Source organism: Bos grunniens, chromosome 9 (genome assembly GCF_055505025.1).
Source record: "Bos grunniens cultivar Pamir isolate PY7600 chromosome 9, Bosgru_T2T1.0, whole genome shotgun sequence".
NCBI lineage: Eukaryota > Metazoa > Chordata > Mammalia > Artiodactyla > Bovidae > Bos > Bos grunniens.
In genome coordinates this window covers 87851645-87862436 of record NC_141173.1, presented here as the reverse complement: position 1 = coordinate 87862436, position 10792 = coordinate 87851645, and the positions used below count along the sequence as shown (strand labels likewise).

Here is a 10792-nt window from a genome sequence, read left to right as displayed (position 1 = left end):
CAGTCCATCCAATGAACACCCAGGACTGATCTCCTTCAGGATGGACTGGTTGGATCTCCTTGCAGCCCAAGGGACTCTCAAGAGTCTCCTCCAACACCACAGTTCAAAAGCATCAATTCTTCAGCGCTCAGCTTTCTTCACAGTCCAACTTTCACATCCATACATGACCACAGGAAAAACCATAGCCTTGACTAGACGGACTTTTGTTGGCAAAGTAATGTCTTTGCTTTTTAATATGCTGTCTAGGTTGGTCATAACTGTCCTTCCAAGGAGTAAACGTCTTTTAATTTCATGGCTGCAATCACCATCTGCAGTGATTTTAGAGCCCAGAAAAATCAAGTCAGCCACTGTTTCCACTGTTTCCCCATCTATTTGCCATGAAGTGATGGGGCCAGGTGCCATGATCTGAGTTTTCTGAATGTTGAACTTTAAACCAACTTTTTCACTCTCTTCTTTCACTTTCATCAAGAGGCTCTTTAGTTCTTCACTTTCTTCCATAAGGGTGGTGTTATCTGCGTATCTGACGGCTACCTTCCCCGCCCACAAAAAAAAAGGGGGGGGGGCCGAATATGGACGGGGCCGAACTTGCGGGGGGCGGGCCCGGAGGGGCGGGGCTGGGCGAGGCTTGACACGCCCCACTTCCCGCGGCCGCTGTTCATCTCCGGGTGCTGATCCGGTAGACACGGCCTCCTTCTTGCCGATCTGCTCTCCGGCTCCTGGCAGAGAGTCGCTGTCGCGCCCGGACTTCTGGGAAGGGACGAGGAGCGGTGCCAGGGCGGCGGGCCGGCTATGCCTCCAGCCGCTACGATTCCCGCCGGCGACTGCGCGCCTGCGGCCTCGGGGGCGCAGCGGGGCCCCGGGGAGGCCGCGCTTTGAGGTCTCCGGTGCCTAGCTCCCGCCGCGGCCGCGCCGGAGAACCCCGGGGCCGGCGCTCACCCGTATTCCCTCTCCCTAGCACTCTGACGCCCGGCGTCGCCTCACTTCCTCCGCCGCCGCCCGTCATGGCCTCTGCCGCCCGGGAGAGCGCGGGCTTGGGGCGCAGGCGCCCGCCGCCGCGCCGGGCACTGCCTGGATTGTTGCTGCTGTGCTTGTGGCTGCCCGGTGGCCGCGCTGCCGGCTCGCCCTCCGCGCCGCTGTCCGAGCTGCATGCGCAGCTCTCGGGGGTGGAACAGCTGCTGGAGGAGTTCCGCCGACAACTACAGCAGGAAAGGCCGCAGGAGGAGCTGGAGCTCGAGCTGCGCGCGGGCGGCGACCCCCAGGAAGGCTGCCCGGGCCCCGGGGGCGGCGGCTACAGGGCCAGGCCCGACGCCATCATCCGCACCAAGGACTCGATCGCGGCCGGCGCCAGCTTCTTGAGCGCGCCGGCGGCCGTGCGGGACTGGCGGCAGTGCCTGCAGGCTTGCTGCCTCGAGCCGCACTGCTCCGTGGCCGTGGTGGAGCTGCCCCGGCGGCCCGCGCCCCCGGCCACCGCGCTCGGCTGCTACCTCTTCAACTGCACCTGGCGAGGACGCAGCGTCTGCAAGTTCGCGCTGCACCGAGGTTACAGCAGCTACAGCCTCAGCCGCTCCCCAGAGGGCGAGCAGGAAGGCCTGGAAGCCGGCGCCCCGGCCCTCACCCGGGCCTCGCCTCGCCTGGGTAAGCACGCCACCCGAGGCCCGGGCCTGGTCGCTTGGGCCCTGCTGTCGCTGCCCTTGTACCTGTTGGTGGCTGCGTCTGGGAGACCTGCCTAGGCAGGACCACTGGGCCCTCCTCAGTCAAGTCAGAAATGAAACATCCGGCTTTGATGTCTCAGTCCTAGGGATGTTTTTTGAGAAACCCCTAGTAGATTGGGTGGAAGCGGGCACGGTGGACTGCTTCTGGAATTTTTCTTAACTTAGGGAGGAATACTGATCTGAAAAGATTCACAGAAATTTGATTTAATGGAAGAGAAAATTTCAGGGGGGAAAGTCTATTTTAGTCTCAGAGGTTCTTATAAGGTATGGTCTGTGTCAAGTAATTACAAGAACAAAATCTAATTAGATGCCAGATTGCTCATAGCAATCACCCTTATTTCTTAGCTTGGCTCTCAGGATTCATGATTCCACCTAAAGTTGCTTTCATCAGACAAAATTCGGAAGGGAATAGGTCAGGTTATTTTGAAGTGGGTCTAACTATTTCCTATGAAATAGTTTTTTAAGGAGTGGGGAGAAAAGGAACTCAATTAATTGAAAATAAAATTTAAAGCACCTCTCTTTTGAAGAGGAGCTAAAAAAGATGCTTTTTGCTTGATGGTTTTTATTCTGGGGATGATCAGAATGAGAATTAAGACCTAAACAGGAGGCAAAAAAAAAAAAAAAAAAAGTGGCAGGTGGAGATAAGGTATCAGGAAATAAAACCTTGATTGGGCCTGCTTGTGTTCAGCTGAGTGTGATTGATTGCACTCTGTTGCTGTTTGCTTTATGATGACGCAAAAGTGAAATCATAACAAGACTAGAGGGGCATAGCCTCAGCCACTTTGGAAATCTGGAGTCTCCATGATCTTTAGGTCCAAAGAGAATGGTCTGGAAATCTGTGTCCACAATGGCCCACCTCCCTTCCCACCTCCAGTGGAATAAACATCCAAGGTCACCTGAGATTTCTAGGCCTTAAGGCACACACTGCAAAGGACCCCAAAGTTTTCTCCCTGAAGTGGAGGTGGGAGGCACTTTCACCTACATCCCCGAGCCCACTCATGGCTGTTTCACACACAGCTTTCCTCTGCCCAAGCAGGGATTCAAAAATAAATCCCAGCACCAATGAAACAAAATCCCTTTCCCTTCTCACTGCACAATTGGAGAAAACCAGCATTGCCAAATGGAGCTTTCTTATAAGCCAGTGGAAACAGGAAAGTGGAAACAAGGAAAGAATATATCTGCCATGGGGGGTGGGGGGACTTTAGTTTATTGTAGAAGTTTCTGAATCCTTTTTTCTTCTACTTCCTTTTTGACCTTCCTTTCTCTGGGCGGGGGCGGGGGGAAGTTTGTCTAGTAATTCACTTTGGAGATGCTCAAGGGTACACCCAGAGGACCACTGGGCTTGGTCCTTATTCAGGAAAAGAGCTGCTCTGCTCACAAGTTCTTTGGATCCCAGGAATATGGAAACATGGAAGGGTGCCACTTGGCCCAAATGCCCTCATTCTGTCTGCAGAGAGGGCAAAGGTCTCCTCATTCTGTCTGCAGAGAGGGCAAAGGTCTCCTCATTCTGTCTGCAGAGAGGGCAAAGGTCTCCTCATTCTGTCTGCAGAGAGGGCAAAGGTCTCCTCATTCTGTCTGCAGAGAGGGCAAAGGTCTCGTGTTTTTCCTGCCTAGATCCTTAACCTCCTGAAGTTCCCTGTGCTTCTGAGACTAAGTGGTTCCTTCATGAATGTTTTTTGTTTTTCTGAAGCTGTGAGCACATGTAGTTTAAGGCTAAAGGAGCATGAAAATGGTTTAGAAATTTACAGAAAATGTTTTAGGGTCCATTTGAGGGTGAATACAAGGATTATGAAAAAAGGGCAGGGGGCCAGGTGGAATTGCATAGTTCACATTTTTAGCGGACCCCATCAGCCCTGTTTTTTGTTATAGCAGACCCCATCAGCCCTGTTCTTTGTGGACATTTATTGAGTTTGATAAGTGGCACTGCTATAAGCTCCTTAGACACATGAACTCACTCTGTCCTCACAAATCTGTCCTTTCCAAATCTAGGTTCTCTCATAATCTCCAGGGTACTCGAAGCCTTGGTGAGAGAAAGTAACCTGTCCAAAGGTATCATAGAACCTGCTTTGTGGAGCTATGCATTGTAAGTTGTGAGCTGTGCTGTGTGAGTTGTGAACTGTGTTGTGTGAGTTATGACCTGTGTTCTGTGGAGCTGTGAGCTGTGTTATGTGAGCTGTGAGCTGAGTTATATGAGTCGTGAGCTGTGCTCTGTGAGTTGTGGAGCTGTATTCTGGGGCAACTTGAATGCTTTCTCCAACAGCATCAGGACACCTGGAAGCAGAGATGCCCTCAGTTGAGTTTCCAGGGTGAGACTGACTAAGCCGCTACCTGGGATGATGGGAGAAGGTGGGAAGGAGTGGAGAATGCTGGAGAGAGAGGTGTGCTGAATTGACGCAGTCTTCCTGCAGTCGTGTGCAAAGGGCAGGGCAGGGGGCTTGCGGTCCTGAGTCCTGAATTTGAGAGCCGGCTCTTCTCCGTGAGGTTCCCTGCTCATCCTCCTAGGACTTGAGTGCTGGCCTTGCCTCCCAGCTGGGCTGTCATGAGGATCAAGGGTGGACATGCTTTGTGAATTAGAAAGGCGGTTCCCACGTACCTGATGTCACTATGGGACCTTGGCTGTATTGTGTGGCTGACTGGAGGACCTGGGGGTCTGTGTTTTCTGATGAAAGTGAGGAGCAGCAGGAAGGAGGCAGTGGAGCGGTTAGGACCTCAGAGAACCCAGAGAATACAGTCTCCAAGAGCTCAAGGGCCAGCACCCTTATGCTCTTTCCACTGGATATTCGGCCTGAAAACCAGAATCTCTGGGCAAACGCTGGGTAATCTGAGAAGTCAGGCTTGCATCTGTATTAGGGAAAGTCAGTGTTGGACAGAGCTCTGCCATCCCCTCTGTAAACCCATGCATAGTCACTCCCGGCCTTTCTCTCATCTACTCCAAGGGCAAAGGAAAGAACTGACCTGGGAATGTTCAAAGCTCATCCCTCCGTGAGTGCCTGACCTATTGCATATTTCTCACATTTTCAACCTCTCCCTTTTGTGTTATAAATAAATATCACAAAGGAGTTGCAAATAATTATGTAATACTATTGAGATAACCAGTGGGAATACATTGAGACCTGCAACTCTGATCACACAGAAATTCCAAATGGGTTAAAGAATTAAATAATTTGTTTAAAAATTAGGCCGTAGGTTACTCCATACATAGAAGATTTGAAGAAAATAAATTTCACTATTATACATCTGGGGGGAAGATAACTTTCTAATCAATTAAAGAGATCATAAAGAGAAAGGATGTAGTATACACATGTTTTTACAAACTTCATTATGTCAAGAAACAAAAGAAATTGCAAATAGAAGTCTGGGAAGGTATGAGACCAGTGTATTTATTATATTAATAGCAAGCTTATGTGAATCAGGAGCTTCTCTGGTAGCTCAGCTGATAAAGAATCCTTCTGCAATGCAGGAGACCTGGTTCTGTGAATTAGTAAGAAAAACAAAAAGAAGTAGGTAAAGCATATGAATACAGCTTCCAGAAGAGGATATTTAATTGATAAACATGGAAAAATGTTCAGCCTTAGAAGTAATCAGAAAAACTCATTTAATACCAGGTTACTGTTCCCAAGTGGCACCAGTGGTAAAGAACCCGCCTGCCAATGCAGGAGACCTTAGAGACTCTTTCAGTCCCTGGGTCAGGAAGATCCCCTGGAGGAGGGCATGGCAACCCACTCCAGTATTCTTGCCTGGAGAATCCCATGGACAGAGGAGCCTGGCAGAGTACAAGTCCATAGGGTCACAAAGAGTCGGACACAACTAAAGTGACTTAGCACACACACATGCACTGTTGTTACACTGGCAATAATAAGTTTACTGAAGTTACATTGATGTGCATGTGGTGAACTTATAATCATACATGGTCACTGAAAGTGTACATTGAAATGTCTCTTTTGGAAATCAATCAAGAAAGACATCAGAGAACGTTAAAATATTCATTCTCCTGAGATATGTTTTAAGGAAAATGATCCATGCTAAAGAAAAGTATGAGCAAAAAAATTATTGTGGCATTATGTATGATGGTGAAGAAAATTGGTAACAAAGTAATGTCCAGTAGTAGAGGCTAGGGACTTCAAGTGACAACTGTGAAGCTTATACAGTGACATAAGCAATGGTAGGATATATGAATAAATATCAATAAGTAAGAATACATCAATAAGTTGGGTTAAATTCAGGATGTAACTTTATATTTACTGTAACTAGAATACATGTGAGTGCTCCCAAAATATACTGGGTTAAGTAGAGCCTTTCAGTTAGACAGATCTGAGCTGACATCTCAAGTGACAAATTCATCACTTGTGTGGTCTTAGGCAACTAACTTAGCCAATCTGACCTAGTTTCCTCAAAGACTTGTGAAAACTGGGTGAATTTATGGCTCAAAAATGCTTCATGTGATGCCTGGTACAAAGAAATCACCCAGTAAATAGTTCAGTTCAGTTCAGTCGCTCAGTCGTGTCTGGCTCTTTGCGACCCCATGAATCACAGCACGCCAGGCCTCCCGGTCCATCACAAACTCCCGGAGTTCACTCAGACTCACGTCCATCGAGTCAGTGATGCCATCCAGCCATCTCACCCTCTGTCGTCCCCTTCTCCTCTTGCCCCCAATCCCTCCCAGCATCAGAGTCTTTTCCAATGAGTCAACTCTTCACATGAGGTGGCCAAAGTACTGAAGTTTCACCTTCAGCATCATTCCTTCCAAAGAAATCCCAGGGCTGATCTCCTTCAGAATGGACTGGTTGGATCTCCTTGCAGTCCAAGGGACTCTCAAGAGTCTTCTCCAACACCACAGTTCAAAAGCATCAATTCTTCAGCGCTCAGCTTTCTTCACAGTCCAACTCTCACATCCATACATGACCACTGAAAAAACCATAGCCTTGACTAGACGGACCTTTGTTGGCAAAGTAATGTCTCTGCTTTTCAATATGCTATCTAGGTTGGTCATAACTTTACTTCCAAGGAGTAAGCATCTTTTAATTTCATGGCTGCAATCACCATCTGCAGTGATTTTGGAGCCCCCAAAAATAAAGTCTGACACTGTTTCCACTGTTTCCCCATCTATTTGCCATGAAGTGATGGGACCAGATGCCATGATCTTCGTCTTCTGAATGTTGAGCTTTAAGACAACTTTTTTCACTTTCTTCTTTCACTTTCATCAAGAGGCTTTTTAGTTCCTCTTCAGTTTCTGCCATAAGGGTGGTGTCATCTGTTACTTATTATTGGGTTTCCCTGGTGGCTCAGTGGTAAAGAATCTGCCTGCAATGCACAAGACCCGGGTTCGATCCCTAGGTGGGGAAGATACTCTGGAAAATGGAATGGCTGCCCACTCCAGTATTCCTGCTTGGGAAATCCCATGGACAGAGGAGCCTGGCGGGCTATGGTCAATGGGGTGGTAAAGAGTTGGACGTGACTGACCAGCTAAACACCGCCATCATCAACATTAATTGCTATTATCAGCAGCTCAGATGGGGAAAGACGAACAATAGACATCAAAAATGAAAACAATCATATTGGGGTTGTAAATAACTTTTTCCTGACATGTTGCAATTAAGAAAAGAAAAAAGTTCACAAAAGCAAACAAACAGAAAAATCAAGATGGATTTTGACCTTTAATATCTAGGGCTCTTCTCTTAGTCTGGCTGGCCCCACTTCCACATCCTCAGCCTTGGGTATTGGTGCCCACGCAATAAGACCCAGATTCCTCTTTCTTGTCAATAAGGCATTGCTCAGAGCAACATATAGAAAATCAGAGTAGTTAATATACCTCTCTGCATAAAGTGCCACCTTGATAGGCTCCATCAAGATGGATATGAGTTTTATTTCATCTCTGTGGATGATACCAAATATGCTTAATCTTCAAAAGAAATCAGTGTTTCCAGAGTACTTCACATTGGCTTATTACATTTTTATAACAAAAACTCAAAGTGACATTTAAGCTTGTTGTTCATCGAGTCAAATTTTTTTGAGTGACGGCACACTCCTTTCCTCTCTTTGTTGTCATTTGTTTATTTTTTAAGACCTGTTTCTGGCTTAAGTCGCCTAAGCCAAATCGCTTTGGGTTGCTTTATTTTTAAGATTTTATTTACTTACATGTTTATTTATGGTCGTATTAGTTCTTCATCGCTGCATGCAGGCTTTCTCTAGTTTCAGTGCACGGGCCTCCCATTACAGTGGCTTCTCTTGTTGCAGAGCTCAGGCTCTCTGGCTCTAGGGCTCAGTAGTTGCGGTGTATGAGCTTAGTTGCCCCACTGCTTGTGGGATCTTAGTTTCCAGACTAGGGATCGAACCCATGTCCCCTTCCATGGCAAGCAGATTTTTTAACCACGGGACCACCAGGGAAGTCCCAGCTCTGACTTATTTTTAAATACATTATACAGTGTAATTTGCCTGGACTTAAACTGAGGAGGGAATACAATTCTATTATTTCTGATACAACGACCAATTTAGAGGATATGGAGATTTCACTGTGTTCATAAACCATATCTTTAAGCTTCCCTAAAGAAAAGTGAATGACTACAGTGACTTTTTTTTTCTTCCAGGAGGGCCAGGACTAGTTTTATAACATGTGCAGTATTTCCAAGCTTATCTGATTTTTCCATCTTAAATATTTTTGGGTAAATCTTTCAGGGCCTAGGACTTCCCTGGCAGTCCAGGGGTTAGGATTCTGCTCTTCTTCCACTTCCGCAATGGGCGAGTGTTCAATCCTGGTTGGGAAACTAAGATCCCACAAGCTTTCCAGCAAGGCACAAAAGATTCCAGAATTGTAATGTAAACCATTGCGTGGAAAGTGATGAACCTTTCAGAGGCAAAGGAAAGTTCTCTATAAAACTAAAGAGGGCCTATTAGTAAAGCAGTTGTCATCTCTCTGCTTCCCTGAGAGAAGCAGAATAAAGTCATCAGGCACTGGCTCTTTGCTCAAGGGGTAAAAAACAGACCAATTGTCTTCTAAGACAGGAGTTGCTTATGTGGCATAATTTGATTACTCATTGTTTTAAATGACTGTAAAAATGGGACTCATTTTCTCAATAGGAATATGTACCCTTTGGCAACAGCAAATGTGCTGATTCCTTGTGTTAGTCGCTGAGTCATGTTCAGCTTTTTGTGATCCCATGGATTGCTGCATGCCATCCATGCTTGCAATGGTGGGATGTCCTCCACCATCTCCTGGAGTTTGCTCAAACTAATGTCCATTGAGTCAGTGTTACTATCTAACCATCTCATCCTCTGCTGTCCCCTTCTCCTCCTGCCCTCAACCTTTCCTAGCATCAGGGTCTTTTTCAATGAGTCAGCTCTTTGCATCAGGTGGCCAAAATATTGGAGCTTCAGCTTCTGCATCAGTCCTTCCAATGATCAATCAAGGCTGATTTCCTTTCAGGTTTACTGGTTTGATCTCCTTGCAGTCTGAGAAAATAATAGGATTACTGCTAGCTTCAACTGTCAGGCTGTTGCAGAAACCAGTACTCAAGAAACCAAGCACCACACTTGGAGAGTTGGAGAACTCAGGTTTATTAAGCCAGCAGGCCCAGAGGAGTTAACACTCTAAGCTCTGAGCCCCGAACAAAGGGATTACAGAGTTTTTATAGACAGACTGTAGTGAGCAACACTAGCTGTTAATAGGCTGGTTTAAACTAAGGGGTTTCTCATGTGGGGGAACAGTGGTCACGATGAGGAGGGGGATGCCTGACCTGAACAGGCATGGTTAAGCAGGTTTACAGGGGCTGAGTGATTGCAAAGAGCAGAACAAGGGTGAGCGAAATAAGCTCCAATTCCTAGTATTGCAAGTCCCCACTTTCTGAGACTATGTGACCTATGTGATCTAGACTTTGCAAGGGGCAAGCTGAGTTACAGAGGCAGGAGAAGGAGGGTATGTAAAACTTTAACTTTTCCTCTTCAAGGCAGTGGGTATCTGGATTGGCCCTTAGAAGTTTGCTTGAGGGGCAACTTCAGCTGTGCAGAAGGAGAGCACTGTCTTAACAACATCATTCAAAATAAGTTAAGGAAGTCCAGCCCAAAATTCAGATCAAGTTTTGGTGCTAGAGGAGGAAGGAGATAGTGGAATAGTGGATGCCAAGAAGGATGTATTACAAAAGCCTGCAGAGTTATTTCTTCCCAGCTAAATTACTAAGTTTTGGGGACTTCCCTGGTGGCCAAGTGGTTAGGACTTCACCTTCCAATGCAGGGGTGGGGGGTGGGGGTGGGGCGGGTGTGTGTGCAGGTTTGATCCTTGCTCGGGGATCTAAGTCCCACATGCCTCATGGCTAAAAAACCAAAACATGAAACGAAAGAAATACTATAATAAATTCAATGAAGACTTTAACAATGGTCCACATCAAAATAGAAATTACTAAGCTTCATCAAAATATATGTGCATTTGCATAAGTTTACTAATAGGATGCTTAAATCATGTAAAATATCCACAATTCTGCTCTTAAGAATGTTTTCTGTATCTGATGGCTTCTATCAACCATCCCTGGAGTGGCTGTCCATCATGTTTAATATTTAGTGGACACAGTGAGAATTACTATGAAGGAGAAAAGCTAAATATCAATACACACTTGTTTGCTATTAATATTTTAGGGTATCTCAAATTCTGTATCAGCTTCCCTTAGAAAAACTAGTAAGAAGCTGTGAATCTCTTCTGTTTTCCTAGATGAAAATTGGATTCCAAGAATTTCTATGTGAATTTTATGTGAATCCAAGAACTTGCCTTAACTTTCCAGATTTAATTTATTGCAATGAAAATAAGAAAATAACTTTCAGTTGCTATACATCCTCTTGGCAAAAATACCTCTCATAATAAATGAGAAAAAATAGGGAATCATTTCTCCTATGAATTATTTCTTTTCTTTCACAGAAAAGGACGAGCCTCCACTCAGCAAGGCTGGGCAGGATGTGGTTTTGCATCTGCCCACAGATGGCGTGATTCTGGACGGCCGAGAAAGCACAGATGACCACGCCATCGTCCAGTATGAGTGGACACTGCTGCAAGGTGACCCGACAGTGGACATGAAGGTAATTCATGTTGTAATAAAGAA

The 10792-nt window shown here is 46.2% G+C and overlaps 1 protein-coding gene across 3 annotated transcripts in view; it reads left to right on the top strand.

The window, feature by feature from the left end:
• The first annotated feature begins 642 nt into the window (after positions 1-642).
• LRP11 (LDL receptor related protein 11) overlaps positions 643-10792 on the top strand; it is a 55484-nt gene continuing 45334 nt past the window's right edge. The window contains exons 1-2 of one of the 3 annotated variants that reach the window (XM_086318242.1): positions 643-1635; positions 10612-10769. In XM_086318242.1, the coding sequence (XP_086174368.1) occupies positions 1002-1635; positions 10612-10769 (792 nt within the window). In that variant the 5' untranslated portion in view covers positions 643-1001. The remainder of the gene's footprint in view (positions 1636-10611; positions 10770-10792) is intronic. The other 2 variants (XM_086318243.1, XM_086318244.1) reach the window with 2 other exon arrangements.